This window comes from Pristiophorus japonicus, chromosome 3, assembly GCF_044704955.1.
Source record: "Pristiophorus japonicus isolate sPriJap1 chromosome 3, sPriJap1.hap1, whole genome shotgun sequence".
Lineage (NCBI taxonomy): Eukaryota > Metazoa > Chordata > Chondrichthyes > Pristiophoridae > Pristiophorus > Pristiophorus japonicus.
In genome coordinates, this window is record NC_091979.1 from 112,716,654 (window position 1) to 112,742,158 (window position 25,505).

The 25,505-nt window shown below is 43.5% G+C and overlaps 1 protein-coding gene across 1 annotated transcript in view; it reads right to left on the bottom strand.

Moving 5' to 3' along the window:
• LOC139254271 (electrogenic aspartate/glutamate antiporter SLC25A12, mitochondrial-like) overlaps window positions 1-21,958 on the bottom strand; it is a 169,748-nt gene extending 147,790 nt beyond the window's left edge. Inside the window, exons 1-2 of the mRNA XM_070873658.1 lie at window positions 21,921-21,958; window positions 21,149-21,202 (exon numbers count right to left, since the gene is read on the bottom strand). Of these exons, the coding sequence (XP_070729759.1) occupies window positions 21,149-21,202; window positions 21,921-21,932 (66 nt within the window). The 5' untranslated portion in view covers window positions 21,933-21,958. The remainder of the gene's footprint in view (window positions 1-21,148; window positions 21,203-21,920) is intronic.
• Window positions 21,959-25,505: the final 3,547 nt, after the last annotated feature.

Below are 25,505 nucleotides of genomic sequence, written 5' to 3' on the forward strand. Positions count from 1 at the left end.
AAGTTATAGCAGATGCATTCGTTATAATCTACCAAAATTCTCTGGACTCTGGGGAGGTACCAGCGGATTGGAAAGCAGCTAATGTAACGCCTCTGTTTAAAAAAGGGGGCAGACAAAAGGCAGGTAACTATAGGCCGGTTAGTTTAACATCTGTAATGGGGAAAATGCTTGAAACTATCATTAAGGAAGAGATAGCGGGACATCTAGATAGGAAGAGTGCAATCATGGATTCATGAAGGGGAAATCATGTTTAACTAATTTACTAGAATTCTTTGAGGATATAACGAGCATGGTGGATAGAGGTATACCGATGGATGTGGTATATTTAAATTTCCAAAAGGCATTCGATAAGGTGCCACACAAAAGGTTACTGCAGTAGATAAAGGTACGCGGAGTCAGAGGAAATGTATTAGCATGGATCGAGAATTGGCTGGCTAACAGAAAGCTGAGAGTCGGGATAAATGGGTCCTTTTCGGGTTGGAAATCGGTGGTTAGTGGTGTGCCACAGGGATCGGTGCTGGGACCACAACTGTTTACAATATACATAGATGACCTGGAAGAGGGGACAGGGTGTAGTGTAACAAAATTTGCAGATGACACAAAGATTAGTGGGAAAGCGGGTTGTGTAGAGGACACAGAGAGGCTGCAAAGAGATTTAGATAGGTTAAGTGAATGGGCTAAGGTTTGGCAGATGGAATACAATGTCGGAAAATGTGAGGTCATCCACCTTGGAAAAAAACAGTGAAAGGGAATATTATTTGAATGGGGAGAAATTACAACATGCTGCGGTGCAGAGGGACTTGGGGGTCCTTCCCAAAAAGTTAGTTTGCAGGTGCAGCAGGTAATCAGGAAGGCGAATGGAATGTTGGCCTTCATTGCGAAAGGGATGGAGTACAAAAGCAGGGAGGTCCTGCTGCAACTGTACAGGGTATTGGTGAGGCCGCACCTGGAGTACTGCGTGCAGTTTTGGTCACCTTACTTAAGGAAGGATATACTAGCATTGGAGGGGGTACAGAGACGATTCACTAGGCTGATTCCGGAGATGAGGGGGTTGCCTTATGATGATAGATTGAGTAGTCTGGGTCTTTACTCATTGGAGTTCAGAAGGATGAGGGGTGATCTTACAGAAACATTTAAAATAATGAAAGGGATAGACAAGATAGAGGCAGAGAGGTTGTTTCCACTGGTCGGGGAGACTTGAACTAGGGGGCACAGCCTCAAAATACACAGGAGCCAATTTAAAACCGAGTTGAGAAGGAATTTCTTCTCCCAGAGGGTTGTGAATCTGTGGAATTCTCTGCCCAAGGAAGCAGTTGAGGCTAGCTCATTGAATGTATTCAAATCACAGATAGATAGATTTTTAACCAATAAGGGAATTAAGGGTTATGGGGAGCGGGCGGGTAAGTGGAGCCGAGTCCACGGCCAGATCAGCCATGATCTTTTTGAATGGCGGCGCAATCTCGAGGGGCTAGATGGCCTACTCCTGTTCCTAATTCTTATGTTCTTATATGAGAGAGAGAGAGAGAGAGAGAGAGAGAGAGAGAGAGAGAGAGAGAGAGGGAGAGGGAGAGGGAGAGGGAGAGGGAGAGGGAGAGGGAGAGGGAGAGGGAGAGAGAGAGAGAGAGAGAGAAAGAGAAAGAGACACAGAGAGAGAGAGAGAGAGAGAGAGAGAGAGAGAGAGAGAGAGAGAGAGAAAACCATAATTAACAACTTGCATTTATATACTGCCTTTAATGTAGTAAAACATCCCAAAGCACTTCACAGGAGCATTATCAAACAAAATGTGACACCGAGCCACACAAGCAGATATTAGAACAGGTGATTATCCGTTTTATCATTCTTTTGAGCTGTTTTATTTAGTTAAATTGCTTAATTCAAATTTTTTTCAAGCAAAAGGTGACTTCGAATTGACAGGAGCAGAATAAATCAAACTTTAATGACACAGAGTTGCTCCAGTCCTGGGTTTTCTATTAGGTGCCAAGCCACCATTGCACGAGAAGGTCATTGGGAAAAATCTAGCTGCCTGCGTGGAAGCAACCTACAAGGACAGCAGGCAGAAACCTGCTTTTCATCAGGCTAGCTATGTATATCTGTTGCTATATACAGTTGTTAACCTTTCCTTCAGATCTTGCATAACCTTCAAGGCTATAATCCCATCTCATAAAAATAACTTTTAAATGCCATTGCAACATTGTAATAAGAGTAACACCCATTTTCAAAAGTCAGTGTGATTTTACCTATACCTACACTCTACTTTTATCCTTTTTCTCTGTTGCTTGCTGTCTGCCATTTTTGGTAAATCACTCACATTATTCTCCATGCAAGAGGCACTATAAAAAGACAAATTGTTGTTTTGGTGCATCAATAAACTTATGGAAAGAAGCATCTGACCAAAATCTATTCTTGAGAAACATCTTGTGGTTCCAACCACAGCTCAACAAATTTAAGGATACTTGTTTGTAATCCCTATACATGGTGAAATATCCACAAAAGACAATTCCAGGAAGTTAATACTTTTACTCTGGTAAACATTGGGTCATAATTCACCATTATTTCTGCGCAAGTGCTACTGCAACTTCAACTTCAGGCGAGGGCAGATGTCATAGTCAGTACGTCACAGAAGGAGGCCATTCCACCCATCGAGTCCATGCCAGCTCTCTGTAGAGCAATCCAGTCATTCCCATTCCCCCACTATCCCATAGCCCTGCAAGTTTATTTCCTTCAAGTGCCTATCCAATTTCCTTTTGAAAACATTGATCGTCTCCGCTTCCACCACCCTCGTAAGCAGCGAGTTCCAGGTCATTACCACTCACTGCGTAAAAATGTTCTTCCTCAAATCTCTTGCCCATAACCTTAAATCTGTATCCCCTAGTCAGCTAATGGGACCGGCTTTTCTTTGTCTACCTTATCTAAACCTGTCATAATCTTATACACCTATCAAATCTCCCCTCAACCTCCTTTGCTCCAAGAAGAACCACCCCAGCTTCTCCAACCTTTGTTGTAACTAAAATCCCTCATCCCTGGAACCATTCTGGTAAATCTCCTCTGCACCCTCTCAAGGACTTTCACATCCTTCCTAAAGTGTGGTGATCAGAACTGGACACAATACTCCAGTTGTGGCCTTGCCTGCTTTTGTACTCAATAGCTCTATTTATGAAGCCCAGGATGCTTTGCTAACTACACTCTCAATATGACTTGCCACCTTCAAAGATCACATGAACCCCCAGATCCCTGCATAATCTTTAGAACTGTGCCAGTAAGTCTATATTGCCTCTCCTGTCCCGTTTATCCCGACTCTCAGCTTCCCATCTGCCAACCAATTCTCTATCCACGTCAATACCTCCAATACCATGTGCTTTAATTTTGCACACCAGTCTCTTGTGTGGGACCGTGGGGGTTAAACGGGAACAAAGAAATGGCAGACCATTTGAACAAATACTTTGGTTCTGTCTTCATGAAGGAAGACACAAATAACCTTCCGGAAATACTAGGAGAACGAGGGTCTAGCGAGAAGGGGGAAACTGAAGGAAATCCTTATTAGTCAAGAAATTGTGTTAGGGAAATTGATGGGACTGAAGGCCGATAAATCCCCAGGGCCTGATAGTCTGCATCCCAGAGTACTTAAGGAAGTGGCCCGAGAAATAGTGGATGCATTGGGGATCACTTTCCAACAGTCTATCGATTCTGGATCAGTTCCTATGGACTGGAGGGTAGCTAATGTAACACGACTTTTTTTTTTTTTTAAATGAGGGAGAGAGAAAACAGGGAATTATAGACCGGTTAGCCTGACATCAGTAGTGGGGAAAATGTTGGAATCAATTATTAAAGATGAAATAGCATCACATTTGGAAAGCAGTGACAGGATCGGTCCAAGTCAGCATGGATTTATGAAAGGGAAATCATGCTTGACAAATCTTCCAAAATTTTTTGAGGATGTAACTAGTAGAGTGGACAGGGGAGAACCAGTGGATGTGGTGTATTTGGACTTTCAAAAGGCTTTTGACAAGGTCCCACACAAGAGATTGGTGTGCAAAATTAAAGCACATGGTATTGGGGATAATGTATTGACGCGGATAGAGAACTGGTCGGCAGACAGGAAGCAGACAGTCAGGATAAACGGGTCCTTTTCAGAATGGCAGGCAGTGACTAGTGGGGTGCTGCAGGGCTCAGCTATTTACAATATACATCAATGATTTAGATGAAGGAATTGAGAGTAATATCTCCAAGTTTGCAGATGACACTAAGCTGGGTGGCGGTGTGAGCTGTGAGGAGGATGCTAAGAGGCTGCAGGGTGACTTGGACAGGTTAGGTGAGTGGGCAAATGCATGACAGATGCAGTATAATGTGGATAAATGTGAGGTTATCCACTTTGATGGCAAAAACACGAAGTCAGAATATTATCTGAATGGCGGCAAATTAGGAAAAGGAGGTGCAACGAGACCTGGGCGTCATGGTACATCAGTTGTTTGAGGTTGGCATGCAGGTACAGCAGGCGGTGAAGGCGGCAAATGGCATGTTGGCCTTCATAGCTAGGGGATTTGAGTATAGGAGCAGGGAGGTCTTTCTGCAGCTGTACAGCGCCTTGGTGAGGCCTCACCTGGAATATTGTGTTCAGTTTTGGTCTCCTAATCTGAGGAAGGACGTTCTTGCTATTGAGGGAGTGCAGCGAAGGTTCACCAGACTGATTCCTGGGATGGCAGGATTGACATATGAGGAGAAACTGAATCGACTGGGCCTGTATTCACTGGAATTTAGAAGAATGAGAGGGGATCTCATAGAAACATATAAAATTCTGATAGGATTGGACAGGTTAGATGCAGGAAGAATGTTCCCGATGTTGGGGGAATCCAGAACCAGGGGTCACAGTCTAAGGATAAGGGGTAAGCCATTTAGGACCGAGATGAGGAGGAACTACTTCACTCAAAGTTGTTAACCTGTGGAATTCTCTACCGCAGAGAGTTGATGCCAGTTCGTTAGATATATTCAAGAGGGAGTTGGATATGGCCCTTACAGCTAAAGGGATCAAGGGGTATGGAGAGAAAGCAGGAAAGGGGTACTGAGGTGAATGATCAGCCATGATCTTATTGAATGGTGGTGCAGGCTCGAAGGGCGGAATGGCCTACTCCTGCACCTATTTTCTATGTTTATGTTCCTGCCAATATGCATCACCTCACGCTTCTCTATCTTAAATTTCATCTGCCACTTGTCTGCCCCTTATGCCAGCCGATCAATGTCCTTTTGCAATCGCTTGGTATCATCCTCACTGTTTGCAACACCTCCAAGTTTGGTATCATCAGCAAATTTTGAAATTTTACTCTGCATTCTAATATCCAAGTCATATAAAAACACTTTTTTTGACAGTCATGCATCTGTCAAGCCCTGCCCGAGTCATGCTCCACACCCCTCCAAATCATTCCCTCCACGTGGGGCCAAGAAGCAGGACCTGAGGCCCGAGACACCGCTCAGGCCCCGACCCCAACTCTCTCTCCCACATCCCCCCCCCCGTCCCGCCCACGCCACACGTCGCTCCCTCCCCCCAATTCTCTTCCTCTCGTCCCCCAGCCCCCAACTATCTCCACCCCACGCTGGCCCCGACCCCTCTCAGCGGGCCGAGAGGGCCGGCGAGCAGCCGAGAGGACCCATGTGCAGCTGAGAGTGGCGGCAGGGGGCAGAGAAGCAGCAGGGAGGTGGGGGGTGGGGGCCAAGAGGGGGGAGCTGGGGAGAGAGCGAGGGGGGGCTGGGAGGAGATTGAGCGAGGCTTGGGGGTGGTGGGGGGGCGGTGGGGAGCAAGAGAGGCTGGGGTGGGGTGGGGAGAAAGAACGGTTGGGTGGGGGGGGGCGGCAGAGAGGCTGGGGCGGGGTGGGGGACTGGGAAGAGAGAGGGGCGGCGGGGGGGCTGGGAAGAGAGGGGCGGCGGGGGGGGGGCTGGGAAGAGAGGGGCGGCGGGGGGGGGGGGGGGTCTGAGAAGAGAGAGGCGGGGGGGTCTGGGAAGAGAGAGGCGGCGGGGGGGGGGTCTGGGAAGAGAGAGGCGGGAGGGGGGGGCTGGGAAGAGAGAGGCTGGGAGGATGGGCTGGCAAGAGAGAGGCTGGGGTGGGGGGGTTGGGTGCTGGGAGAAGAGAGAGAGGTTGGGTGGGGGCGGGGGGAGAAGAGAGAGGATAGGCTGGGGGGCAGAGGCGGCGCTGGGGGAATGAGAAAGGCTGGGCTGGGGCATGGGGTGATAGAGGCTTGTGGGGGGGGTGGGGGGGCGGGGGAGGGAGGAAGGAGGAAGGAAGGAGGAGCGGAAGGAGCATATGACAAATCAAGCACCTCATCCAACCATCCCTCCCAACCACCATCTGCCCGACCTGTGAGACTGTCGATCCCGTATTGGTCTCATCAGTCACCTGAGAACTCATTTTAGTGTGGAAGCAAGTCATCCTCGACTTCGGGGCACTGCCCAAGAAGAAGGAAAGCACCACCTTTGCCCCCAATAGGCCAACCGGCCCCTTACTACCTGCTTACTATTACATGCTGGTAGAAAATTTTTGGGTTCTCTTTTATGCTACTGTCAGAGGTGCACTGCTCTGCCCCGCTGTTAGCTTTGAGAAAAAAGCATCTCGTTGCCCACTTCACCATTGAAATGCATTCAATGGCGTAAAGTTGCCATACCAGCAAACTAAACTCGCCATAGAAAGTTAGGTCTTGTCCACTTCAGTAAAATACCCTTTTAAAAACGTGGTAAGTGTTAATCACTGTCAAGCAATCTCTCGAGCAGTAAAAATTAACTATTACAAGTGTGGAGTCTCATTCTTTCAGGGTTTAATTGTTGGAGATTTTGAAAATGAAATATATATTTTTTTATAGTTTTATTTTTCCTTCGTCTCTTTTTTCTCCCTCAATCCAATATTTCTTTCCCTCTCATTTTCTGTTTCTGTACCTGATTTGGTATTGAATTCACTCACTCTAATTTATACTTCCTGCTCAGTACTTCAATCAGATTGATTAAGGAGATTCACAACTGGTTAGGGAGATACACAGTTGCTTGCCCTGTTCACTCTGGTCCCATATGCCCGGTTTACCTCGCTGCAACATTATCAGCTCGCACTTTCAGCAGTTTGCCACGCAAAAAATTTTAAAGCCTAAACATGCAAGGGCAAATTTAACTAATAGCAAACACTGTTACATTCACTCCAACAGCAAATTATGGCCCATTATAAAGATTCAAAAATTACATATTTTGCTGTGAACATCCATACACTACATAGCTGAAAAGGGATATCAAATTTGCAGGGGTGTGGGGAAAGAGTTGGGGAGCGGGACTAATCGGAAAGCTCTTTCAAAGAGCTGGCAAAGGCACGATGGGCCGAATGGCCTCCTTCTGTGCTGTATGATACCATAAATTACTGTTACTTGGGAACTAAGTATAAGCACTCCGAAATGAACACGACAAATTTAAACAATCTGCATAATATGAACATGTGCTAAGTTATTCAAATCCTAACTTTTGATTTATAACCTTTTAAGTATAAATGTAAATCACCGGCAGTGATAAACAGTCATACTAACCCCATAACTCACTCATATCTTCTCTACTTAGTCATTAAATCATTGAGAAAAACAAAGATCCATGTTTGCCACTCTCATGAGTTATCTTGCAATGTCCTAATTCCACAAAGATATATTCAAAAAACTTTCCAAACCATTAACTTCCTCAGATCCTCTCTTCCTCCCTTCTTCCCAAAACCCTCCTGCAGCCTGAAGGGTCGGAAAGTCCTGGCTGCAGGTGTCAATAATGCAGTACCTCTTGCCAGCTGAATACAATTTTAAGTCCAGGAAGCAGTAGGAGCAGCTGGTCCATATTTTCTGCTTCCCCAAAAACAACCGTCTTATTTTAATATGATGCCCATTGCAGTAGCCTAATCAAGTGTCAATGACTTTTCATCCAGCTGCAGCAGATTAGCTGACACCACCAATTACAGCATTCAACTGACTGAGCTACCAGGCTGCTTGCAAAAATAACGTTTAATGTAAAAATTTGAATTACAATTTTACTGTAATTTATTGTTTTTTTTGATGTGGCTATTTTTGCACTACTCTTCAACAGAGAAAATGAAGACTCAAAAGACAGAACAGTAATCAGTGAGAAGTAATTTTTACTGCATACTGAATTGACATAAGCTACTTCTGAACAACTCCAAATTTAGGCCAGGCATGCATGTCCTTTTAATGAGCAATCTTACACTTCCTTGTGCAAAGTACGAGAGCTTGCTAGTCACAAAATTGAGAGGATGTAGCTTATACTACATGGAAACAGCTGAATGCAGCTGTACTCATGAATCCTGCCTGAAGCTACAACAATTTAAATCTGAATCAAATGTCAACATTTTCCAATATAAGAGCAATCAAAGGAATATGGTCATCCCACTTGAATTCCAGAAGATTTTCTCAATTGTTTTGTCTTCATATTCTTCAAACAGGTCAATTAGATTTGAAAGTTTGACATAAAATACTGTGATCATAATACAGACCTCGAAAACCATTATTTAACTATTGTTTCGTAATAAATAATTAACTAATGTTTCTTGCATTACAATAGTGACTACCAATGTTACCCCTAAGGCGTAGGGTGACGTACCAATCGCGAGGTCCTGCGCAGGACGCTCACCAGCATTGTTGCTGGAAGAGATACTGTGCAGCAAATTTAATGGGCTCACGCAGGGAAAAAAATTAAGAGGGAATATTGATGCCTACACTTCAAAAAGTATTTTATTGGCTGTGAAGCACTTTGGGACATCCTGATGTCATGAAAAGCACTATATAAATGCACGTACTTTATTTTTCTTTATTCTTAAGAATTATTTTGTCAGACCAACAATCTCCTTCCCGTGTAAGACTATTATCTGAATGCTCAAAGTAAGGTATAGGAGATATTTATTAAAAATACAGTAAAGAAAGCAAAATACATTTATGTTGGCTAACATTTGCATGCTGTTAAAGTAACAGCATTACTTCTTCTGTATCAAAATCACAGATGTGTCATCTGGGAGTAAATAAACCATGAAGGAGTTCCTTCCTGCATTGCAGAAGCACAATGATGAATGACTAACACTGATACGGTGTTCAGGTTTGGTCACCAAAACAAAAGGGAGGGAGAACTGCAAGAGACCATCAAAGGATTAAGACAATCAAATATTTCAACACAGCCACTTGGCAGCATGCCAGAGCATTTATAGCACTTAAACTAAATATCCCAAGGTATTTCAGAGAGAAGAACACAGGAAAAATGCAACTATCTACTCTATTTCCATTTCCCTGTTCTATCCTGGTACCCCTTAATATTTTTCTTAAATATCACGATTGACTCATTCATTTTATAATAATGCATTCCATATTCGAAGTTAGCCTCTCAAACATTTCTACCAAGTCTTTCCTTAACCTTCTCTGTTCCAACGAATACAACCCTAGCTTTTAAAGACTCTAATCATAACTATATACTCTCGTTCCTCGTACCATCATAGTGAATCAGTAGGTCTTCAAGTGGTTCTTTGGGCTGTCATGACACATATATATACTGCTCAAGACACGGAGAGTAAATCAGAAAGGAACAGGCTAGATTTTACTGTTATGAGGAATGAGAATTGTGCGTTTAATTGAAATCACGGAGTGTAGTAGGACTCTGGGAAATTTACGTACATTGCTTTCACTGATTTCCATAAAACTTTGACCTAGTCTCTATCATTATCATTGGCAGTCCATCGGAATCGAGGAGTACTTGCTTCCACTCCCGAAGTGAGTTCTTAGATGGCTGACCAGTCCGATACGAGAGCCACAGACCCTGCTACAGGCGGGACAGACATTCATTGAGGCAAGGGATCGGTGGGGCTGGTTTGCCGCGCGCTCCTTCAGCTGCCTCCCGGATGCACTTTCTCCACCTCAGGCGGTTTTCGGCCAGGGTCTCCCAGGTGTCAGTGGTGATGTCGCACTTTACCAGTGAGGCTTTGAGGATGTCCTTATAACGTTTCCGCTGTCCTCCTTTGGCTCATTTACCACAATGGAGCTTCACATAAAGAATTTGCTTAAGGAGTCTCGTATCTGGCATGCGAACTATGTGGTATGCCCAGCGAAGCTGATCGAGTGTGGTCAGTGCTTCAATACTGGGGATGTTAGCCTGGTCGAGGACACTGATGTTGGTGCACCTGTCCTCCCAGGGGATTTGCAGGATCTTGCGGAGACATCGTTGGTGATACATCTCCAGCGACTTGAGGGGCCTTCTATACATCGTCCATGCCTCGGATCCATACAGGAGGGCGGGTATTACTACAGCGCTGTAGACCATGAGCTTGGTGGTAGATTTGAGGGCCTGTCTTCAAACACTCTTTTCCTCAGACGGCCAAAGGCTGCACAGGCATACTGGAGGCGATGTTGAATCTCTGCTTCAATGTCTGCCTTTGTTGATAAGAGGCTCCCGAGATATGGGAAATGGTCCACGTTGTTCCTTTCTTTAATATCATGGACTTGAATCTTCAACGAAAGTCTTGTGTGGCATTTTTATATAACACTTTTGAAAAAGGTGCCTTATTTTTATAGAAGCATAGAAAATAGGTGCAGGAGTAGGCCATTCGGCCCTTCGATCCTGCACCACAATTCAATAAACTCACAGCTGATCATTCACCTCAGTACCCCTTTCCTGCTTTCTCTCCATACCCCTTGATCCCTTTAGCCATAAGGGCCATATCTAACTCCCTCTTGAATATATCCAATGAACTGGCATCAACAACTCTCTGCGGTCGAGAGTTCCACAGGTTAACAACTCTGAGTGAAGAGGTTTCTCCTCATCTCAGTCCTAAATGGCTTACCCCTTATCCTTAGACTGTGTTTCCTGGTTCTGGACTTCCCCAACATCGGGAACATTCTTCTTGCATCTAACCTGTCCAGTCCCATCACAATTTTATACGTTTCTACGAGAGCCCCTCTCATCCTTCTAAACTCCAGTGAATACAGGCCCAGTCGATCCAGTCTCTCCTCATATGTCAGTCCTGCCATCTCGCGAATAAGTCTGGTGAACCTTCACTGCACTCCCTCAATAGCAAGAACGTCCTTCCTCAGATTAGGAGATCAAAACTGAACACAATATTCCAGGTGAGGCCTCACCAAGGCCCTCTACAACTACAGTAAGACCTCACTGCTCGTATACTCAAATCCCCTAACTATGAAGGCCAACATACCATTTGCCTTCTTCACCGCCTGCTGTACCTGCATGTCAACTTTCAATGACTGATGTACCATGACACCCAGGTCTCGTTACAACTCCCCTTTTCCTAATCTGCCGCCATTCAGATAATACTCCGCCACCAAAGTGGATAACCTCACATTTATCCACATTATACTGCAACTGCCATGCATTTGCCCACTCACCTAACCTGTCCAAGTCACCCTGCAGCCTCTTAGCGCCCTCCTCACAGCTCACACCGCCACCCAGCTTAGTGTCATCTGCAAACTTGGAGATATTACACTCAATTCCTTCATCCAAATCATTGATGTATATTGTAAATAGCTGGGGTCCCAGCACTGAGCCCTGCAGCACTCCACTAGTCACTGCCTGCCATTCTGAAAAGGACCCGTTTATCCCGACTCTCTGCTTCTTGTCTGCCAACCAATTCTCTATCTACGTCAGTACATTACCCCCAATACCATGTACTTTAACTTTGCACACCAATCTCTTGTGTGGGACCTTGTCAAAAGCCTTTTGAAAGTCCAAATACACCTCCACTGGTTCGCCCTTGTCCACTCTACAAGTTACATCCTCAAAAATTTCTAGAAGATTTGTCAAGCATGATTTCCCTTTCATAAATCCATGCTGACTTGGACCGATCCTGTCACTACTTTCCAAATGCGCTGCTATTTCATCTTTAATAATTGATTCCAACATTTTCCCCACTACTGATGTCAGGCTAACCCATTTTCTCTCTCCCTCCTTTTTTAAAAAGTGGTGTTACATTAGCTACCCTCCAGTCCATAGGAACTGATCCAGAGTCAATAGACTGTTGGAAAATGATCACCAATGCATCCACTATTTCTAGGCCACTTCCTTAAGTACTCTGGGATGCAGACTATCAGACCCCAGGGATTTATCGGCCTTAATTCCATCAATTTCCCGATCACAATTTCCCGCCTAATAAGGATTTCCTTCAGTTCCTCCTTCTCACTAGACACTCGGTCCCCTAGTATTTCCAGAAGGTTATTTGTGTCTTCCTTCGTGAAGACAGTTCAATTGGTCTGCCATTTCTTTATTCCCCATTATAAATTCACCTGTATCTGACTGCAAGGGACCTATGTTTGTCTTCACTCATCTTTTTCTCTTCACATATCGGTAGAAGCTTTTGCAGTCAGTTTTATGTTCCCAGCAAGCTTCCTCTTATATTCTATTTTCCCCCTCCTAATTATGGTAGGCACTTCTAGTTTATCAATAATCTCCCTTGGATTTCTGGTCAGTAATTTATTAACTTGAAATTCCATTAACCCATTGAATACAATTTTAATATTTAGACATAATCCTTATCTGTAATTCCTCCAGATCCTTCCCTGGTAGTCCTACAGTCCTTCCTACACTCTCCTTTGTAAACATACTTGTTAAGCATCTGTATTAACTCCTTACGACAACATTCCTTTCCCCAGCCCTCAATGTTCCCATTCCTTCTTTCTCGATCTTCTTGTTTTAGATATGCTTATGAGGAAATACTGGAGAAACTGAGGCACTTTAGCCTTGAAGGAGGCAATGGAGTCAGAACCTTAGTAGAAACCTACAAGATTTTAAATGATATGTAGATAAGGTAAATCAAGAGCACTACTACAAGATGAGCCAAGACACTAGAACAAGGGGAACTTGGCTATAACTGGTAAAAGGGCAATTTGTGACTGAGTCAGGAAGAACTTCTTCACAGCAACTACAACAATTGTACTTATATAGCGCCTTTAACGTAGCTAAACGTTATAAGGTGATTCACAGGAGCGTTATCCGAGCCACCCAAGGAGATATTCGAGCAGATGACCAAAAGTTTGGTCAAAGAGGTAGGTTTAAAGGAGCGTCTTAAAGGAAGAAAAAGAGGCAGAGAGCCAGAGAGATTTAGGGAGGGAAATCTGGAGTCACACTGGGGGTCTATAGTACACGTCCAGCAAACAGTGAGAGGGAGAGAGAAGAGCAAATATGTAGATATATTTCTGAGAAGTGCAAAAACTAAAGGGTAGTAATAGTAAGGGATTTCAACTATCCCAATGTTAAATGGGACAAAATTAGTGTGAAGGGTTTAGAGGGTGCGGAATTCCTAAAATGCATTCAAGAGAACTTTTTTTAGCCAGTATGTAGCACGCCCAACACGGGAGGGGGCTGTTCTGGATTTAGTTTTAGGGAATGAAGCTGGGTAGATGGAAGGGGTATCAGTGGGAGAGCATTTAGGTGCTAGTGACCATAATTCAATTAGGTTTAAAGTAGTTATGGAAAATGACAATGATAGACCAGGAATAAAAGTTCGAAATTGGGGAAGCGCCAATTTTGCTAAGCTGAGAGGTGATTTAGCCAAAGTGGACTAGAAACAGCTACTTGAAGGTAAATCAGTGTCAGAGCAGTGGGAGTTTTCAAGGAGGAGATCCGGAGGGTTCAGGCCAAATATGTGCCCTCAAAAAAAAGAGGGATTAACAAATCTAGAGCCCCCTGGATGTCTGGGGACATAACATAGAAACATAGAAAATAGGTGCAGGAGCAGGCCATTTGGCCCTTCGAGCCTGCACCACCATTCAATGAGTTCATGGCTGAACATGCAACTTCAGTACCCCATTCCTACTTTCTCGCCACACCCCTTGATCCGCCTAGTAGTAAGGACTACATCTAACTCCTTTTTGAATATATTTAGTGAATTGGCCTCAACAACTTTCTGTGCTAGAGAATTCCACAGGTTCACCACTCTCTGGGTGAAGAAGTTTCTCCTCATCTCGGTCCTAAATGGCTTACCCCTTATCCTTAAGACTGTGACCTCTGATTCTGAACTTCCCCAACATCGGGAACATTCTTCCTGCATCTAACCTGTCTAAACCCATCAGAATTTTAAACGTTTCTATGACATCCCCTTTCATTCTTCTGAACCCCAGTGAATACAAGCCCAGTTGATCCAGTCTTTCTTGATAGGCCAGTCCCGCCATCCCGGGAATCAGTCTGGCGAACCTTTGCTGCACTTCCTCAATAGCAAGAATGCCCTTCCTCAAGTTAGGAGACCAAAATTGTACACAATACTCCAGGTGTGGCCTCACCAAGGCCCTGTACAACTGTAGCAACACCTCCCTGCCCCTGTACTCAAATCCCCTCGCTATGAAGGCCAACATGCCATTTGCTTTCTTAACCGCCTGCTGTACCTGCATGCCAACCTTCAATGACTGATGTACCATGACACCCAGGTCTTGTTGCACCTTCCCTTTTCCTAATCTGTCACCATTCAGATAATAGTCTGTCTCTCTGTTTTTACCACCAAAGTGGATAACCTCACATTTATCCACATTATACTTCATCTGCCATTCATTTGCCCACTCACCTAACCTATCCAAGTCACTCTGCAGCCTCATAGCATCCTCCTCGCAGCTCACACTGCCACCCAACTTAGTGTCATCTGCAAATTTGGAGATACATTTAATCCCCTCGTCTAAATCATTAATGTACAATGTAAACAGCTGGGGCCCCAGCACAGAACCTTGCGGTACCCCATTAGTCACTGCCTGCCATTCTGAAAAGTACCCATTTACTCCTACTCTTTGCTTCCTGTCTGACAACCAGTTCTCAATCCACGTCAGCACACTACCCCCAATCCCATGTGCTTTAACTTTGCACATTAATCTCGTGTGTGGGACCTTGTCGAAAGCCTTCTGAAAGTCCAAATATACCACATCAACTGGTTCTCCCTTGTCCATTCTACTGGAAACATCCTCAAAAAATTCCAGAAGATTTGTCAAGCATGATTTCCCTTTCACAAATCCATGCTGACTTGGACCTATCATGTCACCATTTTCCAAATGCGCTGCTATGACATCCTTAATAATTGATTCCATCATTTTACCCACTACTGAGGTCAGGCTGACCGGTCTATAATTCCGTTTTCTCTCTCCATCCTTTTTTAAAAAGTGGGGTTACATTGGCTACCCTCCACTCGATAGGAACTGATCCAGTGTCAATGGAATGTTGGAAAATGACTGTCAATGCATCCGCTATTTCCAAGGCCACCTCCTTAAGTACTCTGGGATGCAGTCCATCAGGCCCTGGGGATTTATCGGCCTTCAATCCCATCAATTTCCCGACTAATAAAGATTTCCCTCAGTTCCTCCTCCTTACTAGACCCTCTGACCCCTTTTATATCTGGAAGGTTGTTTGTGTCCTCCTTAGTGAATACCGAACCAAAGTACTTGTTCAATTGGTCTGCCATTTCTTTGTTCCCCGTTATGACTTCCCCTGATTCTGACTGCAGGGGACCTACGTTTATCTTTACTAACCTTTTTCTCTTTACATACCTATAGAAACTTTTGCAGTCCGTCTTAATGGTCCCTGCAAGCTTCTTCTCGTACTCCATTTTCCCTGCCCTAATCAAACCCTTTGTCCGCCTCTGCTGAGTTCTAAATTTCTCCCAGTCCCCGGGTTCGCTGCTATTTCTGGCCAATTTGTATGCCACTTCCTTGGCTTTAATACTATCCCTGATTTCCCTTGATAGCCACGGTTGAGCCACCTTCCCTTTTTTATTTTTTATTATAAAAGGGTGGGTTAAAGAAAAAAAGGGAAGCTTATGACAGATACCGAGGGCTAAATACTGCAGAATCTCGAGAAGAGTATAAAAAGTTCTGGGGTGAAATTAAAATGGATATTAGGAAAGCAAAGAGAAAGTATGAAAAATTCTTGGCAAGTAAAATCAAGGAAAATCCAAAGATGTTTTATAAATATATTAAGAGGATAACTAAAGAAAGGGTAGGGCCTATTAGAGACCATGAGGGTAATGTGTGTGTGGAGGCGGAAGATCTGGGTATGGTTTTTAATGAATACTTTGCATCTGTTTTCACAAAGAGAGGGGCGATGCAGACACTGCTATCGAGGAGGAGTGTGAAATATTCCTTGAAATAAACAGTGAGAGAGGAGGTATTAAGGGGTTCCGCAGCTTTGAAAATGGATAAGTCCTCAGGCCCGGATGAAATGTATCCCAGGCTGTTAAGCGAGGTAAAAGAGGAAATATCAGAGGCCTTGACCATCATTTTCCAATCCTCTCTGGCTTCAGGTGTGGTGCCAGAGGACTGCTAATGTGGTACCTTTGTTTAAGAAGGGAGAAAGGGATATACCAAGTAATTACAGGCCAGTCAGCCTAAGCTCAGTGATAGGAAAATTATTGGAAAAAATCCTGAAAGACAGGATAAATCTACATTTAGAAAGACACGGATTGATCAGGGACAGTCAGCACGGATTTGTTAAGGGAAGGTCGTGTCTGACTAACTTGATTGAATTTTTCAAGGACGTAACCAGGAGGGTCGATGAGGGCAGTGCGTATGATGTAGTGTATATGGATTTCAGCAAAGCTTTAGTCAAGGTCCCACATGGCAGACTGGTCACGAAAGTAAAAGCCCATAGGATCCAGGGCAAAGTGACAAGTTGGATCCAAAATTCGCTCAGAGGCAGGAAGCAAAAGGGTAATGATTGATGGGTGTTTTTGTGACTGGAAGGATGTCTCCAGTAAGGTTCTGCAGGGCTCGGTACTAGGTTCCTTGCTTTTTGTGGTATACATTAATGATCTAGGCTTGAATATAAGGGGTATGATTTAAGAAGTTTGTAGATGATACTAAAATTGATTGTGTGGTTGATAATGCAGAAGAAAGCTGTAGACTGCAGGAAGATATCAATCAACTGGTCAGGTGGGCAGAACAGTGGCAAATGGAATTGAATCTGGAGAAGTGTGAGGTAATGCATTTAGGGAGGGCTAACAAGGAAAGGGAATACACATTAAATGGTAGAACACTGAGAAGTGTAATGGAACAAAGGGACCTTGGAGTGCATGTCCACAGATCCCCAAAGGTAGCAGACCAGATAGATAAGGTGGTTAAGAAAGCATAAGGAATGCTTGCTTTTATTAGCCGAGGCAAACACTAGTTAGGCCACAGCTGGAGTACTGCATGCAGTTCTGGTCACCGCATTACAGGAAGGGCGCGATTGCATTGCACTGGATTGTACAGAGGAGATTTACGAGGATGTTGCCGGAAGTGGAGAATCTTAGCTACGAGGATAGATTGGATAGGCTGGGTTTGCTTTTCTGGGAACAGAGGAGGCTGAGGGGAAACCTCAATGAGGTGCATAAAATTATGAGGGGCCTAGATGTCGTGGATAGAAAGGTCCTATTTTCCTTGTCGGAGGAGTCAACAACCAGGGACAGAAATTAAAGTAACTGGTCGACGGTTTAGAGGGGATTTGAGGGGAAATTTCTTCTCGCAGAGGTTTGTGGGGGTCTGGAACTCACTGCCTGAAAGGGTGGTAGAGGCAGAAACCCTCACCACATTTAAAGAATTTGGATGTGCACCTGATGTGCCGTAATCTGTAGGGTTACAGACCTAGAGCTGGAAAGTGGGATTAGGCTAGATAGCCTCTTGTTGGCCAGCACAGACACAATGGGCCGGAATGGCATCCTTCCGTGATGTAAACTTCTATGATTCAGAGCTTAGAGCCTTGGCAGTTGAAGGTACAGCCGCCAATGATGGAGCAATTAAAATCGGGTTTGCTCGAGGGGCCAAAATTGGAGGAGCGCAGATATCACGGAGGGGTGTCGGGCTGGAGGAGATTACAGACATAGGTAGGGGCGAAGCCATGTAGGGATTCGAAAACAAGGATGAGAATTTTAAAATCGAGGCGTTGCTTAACCGGCAGCCAATGTAGGTCAGCAAGAACAAGGGTGATGGGTGATCGGGACTGAGTGCAAGTTAGGACACGGGCTGCTGAGTTTTGGATGACATCAAGTTTATGTAGTTCTAAAATGTGGGAGGCCAGTTAGGAGTGAGTTGGAGTAGTCAAGTCTAGAAGTAACAAAGGTATAGATGCAGGTTTCAGCAGCAGAAGAGCTGAAGCAGGGGCGGAGGCGGGCAATGTTACGGAGGTGAAAAAAGGCTTTAGTTATGCCGCGGATGTGTGGCCAGAAACTCATTTTGGGGTCAAATATGACGCCTAAGTTGCGAACAGTCTGGTTCGCCCTCAGATTGTTGCTCAGGAGAGGGATGGAGTCAATGGTTAGGAAATGCAGTTAATGGCGGGGACCAAAGACAATAGCTTCGGTCTTCCCAATATTTAATTGGAGAAAATTTCTGCTCATCCAGTACTGGATGTCGGACAAGCAGTCTGACAATTTAGAGACCAAGGAGGGGTCAAGAGAAGTGATGCAGAGGTAGAGCTGGATGTCGTCAGCTTACATGTGGAAACTGACTCCGCGTTTTCCGATGATATCGCCAAGGGGCAGCATATAGATGAGAAATAGGAGGGGGCCAAGGATAGATCCTTGGGGGACACCAGAGGTAACGATGCGAGAGTGAGAAAAGAAGCCATTGCAGGAGATTTTCTGGCTACGATTAGATAGTTAAGAATGGAACCAGGTGAGTGCAGTCCCACCTAGCTGGACGATGGTGGAGAGGCATTGGAAGAGGATGGAGTGACCAACTGTGTCAAAGGCTGCAGATAGGTCCGGGACGACGAAAAGGGATAGTTTACTTTTGTCACAGTCACAAAGGATGTCATTTGTGACTTTGATGAGAGCCGTTTCAGTACTGTGGCAGGGGTGAAAACCAGATTGAAGGGATTCTTACATGAAATTCAGGGAAAAATGGTCATGGATTTGGGAGGCGACAACATGTTCAAGTACTTTGGACAGGAAAGGGAGGTTGGAGATGGGGCAATAGCTAGCAAGCACAGTGGGGTCAAGGATTTGTTTTTTTTTTTGAGGGGTGATGACTGCAGATTTGAAGAGGGGAACAGTACCCGAGGAGAGAGAACCATCAACAATGTCAGCTAACATGGGAAGCAAAAAAGGAAGTTGCGTGGTCAGCAGTTTAGTTGGAATGGGGTCGCGGGAGCAGGAGGTGGGTCTCATGGAAAAGATGAGCTCAAAGAGGGCATAAAAGAGATCGGAGAAAAATTAGAAAAAGATGCAAGTGATAAATACTTGGAATGATCGTTTGATAAAGCCAGTGGAGACAAAAAAAACCTTAAGACATTCAGGTCAAGTTAAACATTGTAATTCGGTTGAGGGGGGGGGGGGGGCGTTGGTGGAGGCGGGGAGGTGCAGTTAAGACAGGAAAAATAACCTTTTTTCCTGCATGGACAAACTGACAGCCTCCTTCATCTATATTCATCTAAGCTTTCCATGAAGAAGACTTTCTCGCCCTCATGTTTGAGGATTAAAAAGACACTTTTTATTTCTTTTGGGAGGGAATGAAGAGAAAGGAAAGAAAAAAGTTACAAGCCAATTACTTCCTATGAAAACCCAGTCTTTTATAAATGTTGCAATTTTAGAAAGCAACTGTTCTGAGTACCACAGCTTTAGAGATTAAAGATTGTGGTGTTTGCTTCAAATACAATAATCCAAGAAGTGGCCCAGCTTCTATAAATGTACTGAATTTAAATCTCTCCGATTGAACAAATGCAGATCAAATCAATCCTAGATTCTAATTTCCACTATAAAATAGGAGTTCATAACTTTCATCTTTACAAACTTATGGGATAGGTCATATTACACCACGACCATTTTACTTAGTGGAGCTACCTACAAGAATCAACAAGGCAGTTGCACTAATCTACTTGTTCACATCTGATTCATAAATCTAGATTACAGTACTGGCATAAATATGCAAAGAACTGAACCAGTAAACACAAACTTAAGCTATATTTACTATTTTTATTAATATCTGAATAAAATTAGAATAATCTGTATATCTGCTTCTTACGTTATCTCCAAAAAAAATATTAAATCTATAGTCCCTCTCCCCCAAAGTCCTGCAATTTCTTTTCGTTCAGGTACTTATCCAAGTCCCTTTTGAAAGCCACAAATGAATCTGCCTCCACCACCCTTTCAGGCAGTGAATTCCAGATCCTAACCACTCGTTGCGTAAAAAAGTTTTCCCTCATGTCGCCCTTGGTTCATCTGCCAATCACCTTAATTCTGTGTCCTCTGGTTCTCAACCCTTCTGCCAATGGGAATAGTTTCTCTCCAGCTACATCCCTCATGATTTTGAACAACTGTCAAATTTCCTCTTAATCTTCTCTGCTCTAAGCAGAACAACCTCAGCTTCATGGTGTCTGCTGTGGCTCAGTGGTAGCACTCTTGCCTCGGAGTCAGAAGGTTGTGGGTTCACATCCCACTCCAGAGACTTGAGCACAAACATCTAGGCTGACACTCCAATGCAGTACTGAGGGAGCACTGCATTTTTGTAGGTGCCGTCTTTCGGATGAGACATTGAACCAAGGCCCCGCCTGCTCTCTCAAGTGGATTTAAAAGATCCCATGGCATTATTTTGAAAAAGAGCAGGGGACTTATCCCTGGTGTCCTGGCCAATATTTATCCCTCAATCAACATCACTAAAAAACAGATTATCTGGTCATTATCACATTGTTATTTGTGGGAGCTTGCTTGTGCACAAATTGGCTGCCGCGTTTCCCACATTACAACAGTGACTACACTCCAAAAATACTACATTGGCTGTAAAGCGCTTTGAGACGTCCTGTGGTCATGAAAGGCACTATATAAATCCAAGTCTTTCTTTCTCCAATCTATCCACGTAACTGAAGTCCCTTATCCCTGGAACCATTCTTGTAAATCTTTTCTGCCTCCTCTCCAAAGCCTTCACATCCTTCCTAAAGCGCGGTACCCAAAATTGGACACAATACTCCAGTTGAGGCTGAACCAGTGTTTTATAAAAGATTCATCATAACTTCCTTGCTTTTGTACTCTATGCCTCGATTTATTAAGCCCAGGATCCCGTATGCTTTTTTAACTGCTTTCTCAACCGGCCCCACCACCTTCAACGATTTGTGCACATGTACCCCCACGTCTCTTTGCTCCTGCACCCACTTTAAAATTGAAATTGTACCCTCTGGTTTAATTTGCATAAATGTTTTCAATTACCTTCAAAAATACTGCTTTTAATTCGCTGGCCTCTGCCCTTTTTGTTGACTGCACCTGAAAAAATAAAGCCCTTGTCATGTCAGTTGCTAATATGAATTCATCTTGAACAAACAGGAAGAAAAGGGTTACTTCACAATTCTGAACAGTATTTAAACTTGCAATATTATGCAACAGTATCTAAATTACCGATGATGGATTACCATAAAACTAGTTATCTATTGCCCGTTACTTGTAACTAGTTACTCAAGCTTGATACTAAAGAAGTTCCTCCTCTCGAAGGATTTCTAAATCATTCCCTACGTATCCTTTTTTAAAGAAGCGCGCACACGACCAAACTCTCTAGACTTTCAATTTTAGAAACTAAGGTTTGTTTGTTTTTTGCATTCGATGAAACAACACATTTAGCTCTATCGGCTAGAACATTATAATAACTCTTTGCCGTAACAGTTCGCTGCCTGCGGTATATATATAATGTAATGTCAGACACAGAGATCTTGATATTCCGGCAACTGTGCGTAAAGTTGTTAAATAACAATAAGCACTTTTTTTTTTAACTGTTTTAAAGGTAAATTCAAGGCCAGGCGCTAGGCCTGCAAACATCAATCGCCAACAACGCAAAAAACAAACGCAGATACCGTTCACTTAAAACAATTCTTATGTATAGATTTCCAATGCAATCAGTTTTACTAGTGCACAGAATGAACCCGCGAATTATTCAATTCCAACCACTCTAAAACCTAAAATGATAGAGAGTTATTCTCAGTTGTGTCACCTTGACCGCCATGCTGCAGCTGTGATGTCACCAGACGCTGTGATGCAGGCGCGCGAACGTCAGAGGTCAGAGATCAAGCTGTCACCCGAGCAACGACGCGAGTGGTGCCCGGGGCCTGAAGAAGATCGGTGCCGGGGGAGGCTTTATGGTGGCCGCATCCCGCTTGCAGAAAGTAAATGCAGCTTGGGCCTTGACCCTGGGCAGGGCGGGGATCTCCGAGCACCAGCCGCCATCGCAATGAATGTTTTGCTGCTGCGTATTCTGAGGACCCTGGAGTATAAAGGTTGAACAGAATTCGTTTATCAGATTCAACATCGTCTATGCTGGGATTTTGCAACAAACCATCCCTCCCCCTTCGTTTGCATCTCTTTGCAATATAAATTCCCTGTTTGCAAGTTGCTTTTGCAATGGAGTTACTGAATTGTCTTTTTTATTAAAAACTACATTTTTTTTAATTAAGGCTGCATATCAAAAAAAAGTAGATTTAATTTATATATTATGAGATTTTGCTTCAGATTTGCTTAAAGTCTAAAATGTATTTGGTAAGTAGGGCAATTTAGTGTATTAATGACAAATTAATTGACATTGATTCAATACATGACAAATTAATGGATGATGGATAAGGGATATGATAGCAAGGTGGGTAAATCTGATTGGAACTACTCCCGTGGTGGCTCAACTCCCACACATACTGGGCCAAGAGGCCTGTTTACATGTTGTAACTATCATGTGTTTCTAAATTAACATGTGTGTACCAATTCAATTTTAATAGCATATTAATACTTGCAAGACACGATAATTAAAATGTAATCAGAATATTAACTAGCATTGCTTGACTATTTTTGAAAATAAAGGTGTTTGAACTGTTCAGGAACTTTGATTAAGTAATTACATCATTGCCCTAACAAATGTTAAACATTATTGAAAAATGAACAAAGTACTTTGCAAGTCACTTGTGCAGAGCATAGTATCATAGAATCTTACTGTACAGAAGCAGGCCATTCAGCCCATTGTGCCTGTTCCAGCTCTTTGAAAGAGCTATCCAATTAGTCCCATTCCCATGCTATTTCCCCATAATCCAGCACGTTTCCTTTTCAAGTATATATCCAATTCCATTTTAAAAATTACTATTTAATCTGCTTCCACCACCCTTTCAGGCAGTGCATCATAACATCTCGCTGCATAAACACATTTCTCCTCATCCTCCCTTGTTTTTTTTTATAATTGTACCATTTATTTTATATTGGCTCTCCTCATTCTTCCTTCCAAAATGCATGACTTCATACTTTTCTGCATTAAATTTCATCTGCCATATGTCTGCCCATTCATCAGTTTGTGTATATCCTCCTGAAGCCGCTGTTCACTACATTTCCAAGTTTTGTGTCATCTGAAAACTTTGAAATTATGCCCTATGTATCCAAGTCCAGGTAATTTATATATATAATAATAACAACAACTTGTATTTATATAGCACCCTTAATATAGTGAAACATCCCAAGGCGCTTCACAGGAGTATTATGAGACAAAAAATTTGACACCAAGCCAAATAAGGAGAAATTAGGGCAGGTGACCAAAAGCTTGGTCAAAAAGGTAGATTTTAAGAAGTGTCTTGAAGGAGGAAAGAGAGGTGGAGAGATTTAGGCTGGGAATTCCAAAGCTTAGGGCCTACAGAAACGTGGTTGCAAGGTGGCCAAGACTAGGAATTAAACATACAGGGGTATCTGACGATTTGGAAAGATAGACAAGAAGGGAAAGGAGGTGGGGTAGCTCTGTTAATAAAGGATGATATCAAGGCAGTTGTGAGAGACGATATTGGCTCCAATGAACGAAATGTTGAATCATTGTGGGTGGAGATTAGAGATAGTAAGGGGAAAAAGTCACTGGTGGGCGTAGTTTCTAGGCCCCCAAATAATAACTTCACGGTGGGGCAGGCAATAATCAAGGGAATAATGGAGGCATGTGAAAAAGGAATGGCAGTAATCATGGGGGATTTTAACCTACATATCGATTGGTCAAATCAAATCGCACGGGATAGCCTGGAGGAGGAATTCATAGAATGCATATGGGATTGTTTCTTAGAACTGTATGTTACAGAATCTACAAGGGAGCAAGCTATCTTAGATCTGGTCCTGTGTAATGAGACAGGAATAATAAACGATCTCCTAATAAAAGATCCTCTCGGAATGAGTGATCACAGTATGGTTGAATTTGTAATACAGATTGAGGGTGAGGAAGTAGTGTCTCAAGCGAGCGTACTATGCTTAAATAAAGGGGACTACAGTGGCAGAGTTAGCTAAAGTAGACTGGAAACACAGACTAAATGGTGGCACAATTGAGGAACAGTGGAGGACTTTTAAGGAGCTCTTTCATAGTGCTCAACAAAAATATATTCCAGTGAAAAAGAAGGGCGGTAAGAGAAGGGATAACCGGCCGTGGATAACCAAGGAAATAAAGGAGAGTATCAAATTAAAAACCAATGCGTATAAGGTGGCCAAGGTCAGTGGGAAAATAGAAGATTGGGAAAATTTTAAACGGCAGCAAAGAATGACTAAGAAAGCAATAAAGAAAGGAAAGATAGATTACGAAGGTAAACTTGCGCAAAACATAAAAACGGATAGTAAAAGCTTTTACAGATATATAAAACGGAAAAGAGTGACTAAAGTAAATGTTGGTCCCTTAGAAGATGAGAAGGGGGATTTAATAATGGGAAATGTGGAAATGGCTGAGACCTTAAACAATTATTTTGCTTCGGTCTTCACAGTGGAAGACACAAAAACCATGCCAGAAATTGCTGGTCACAGGAATGTGGAAAGGGAGGACCTTGAGATAATCACTATCACTAGGGGGGTAGTGCTGGACAGGCTAATGGGACTCAAGGTAGACAAGTCCCCTGGTCCTGATGAAATGCATCCCAGAGTATTAAAAGAGATGGCGGAAGTTATAGCAGATGCATTCGTTATAATCTACCAAAATTCTCTGGACTCTGGGGAGGTACCAGCGGATTGGAAAACAGCTAATGTAACGCCTCTCTTTAAAAAAGGGGGCAGACAAAAGGCAGGTAACTATAGGCGGGTTAGTTTAACATCTGTAGTGGGGAAAATGCTTGATACTATCGTTAAGGAAGAAATAGCGGGACATCTAGATAGGAATAGTGCAATCAAGCAGACGCAGCATGGATTCATGAAGGGGAAATCATGTTTAACTAATTTACTGGAATTCTTTGAGGATATAACGAGCATGGTGGATAGAGGTGTACCGATGGATGTGGTGTATTTAGATTTCCAAAAGGCATTCGATAAGGTGCCACACAAAAGGCTACTGCAGAAGATAAAGATACGCTTAGTCAGAGGAAATGTATTAGCATGGATAGAGAATTGGCTGGCTAACAGAAAGCAGAGAGTCGGGATAAATGGGTCCTTTTTGTGTTGGAAATCGGTGGTTAGTGGTGTGCCACAGGGATCGGTGCTGGGACCACAACTGTTTACAATATACATAGATGACCTAGAAGAGGGGACAGAGTGTAGTGTAACATAATTTGCAGATGACACAAAGATTACTGGGAAAGCGGGTTGTGTAGAAGACACA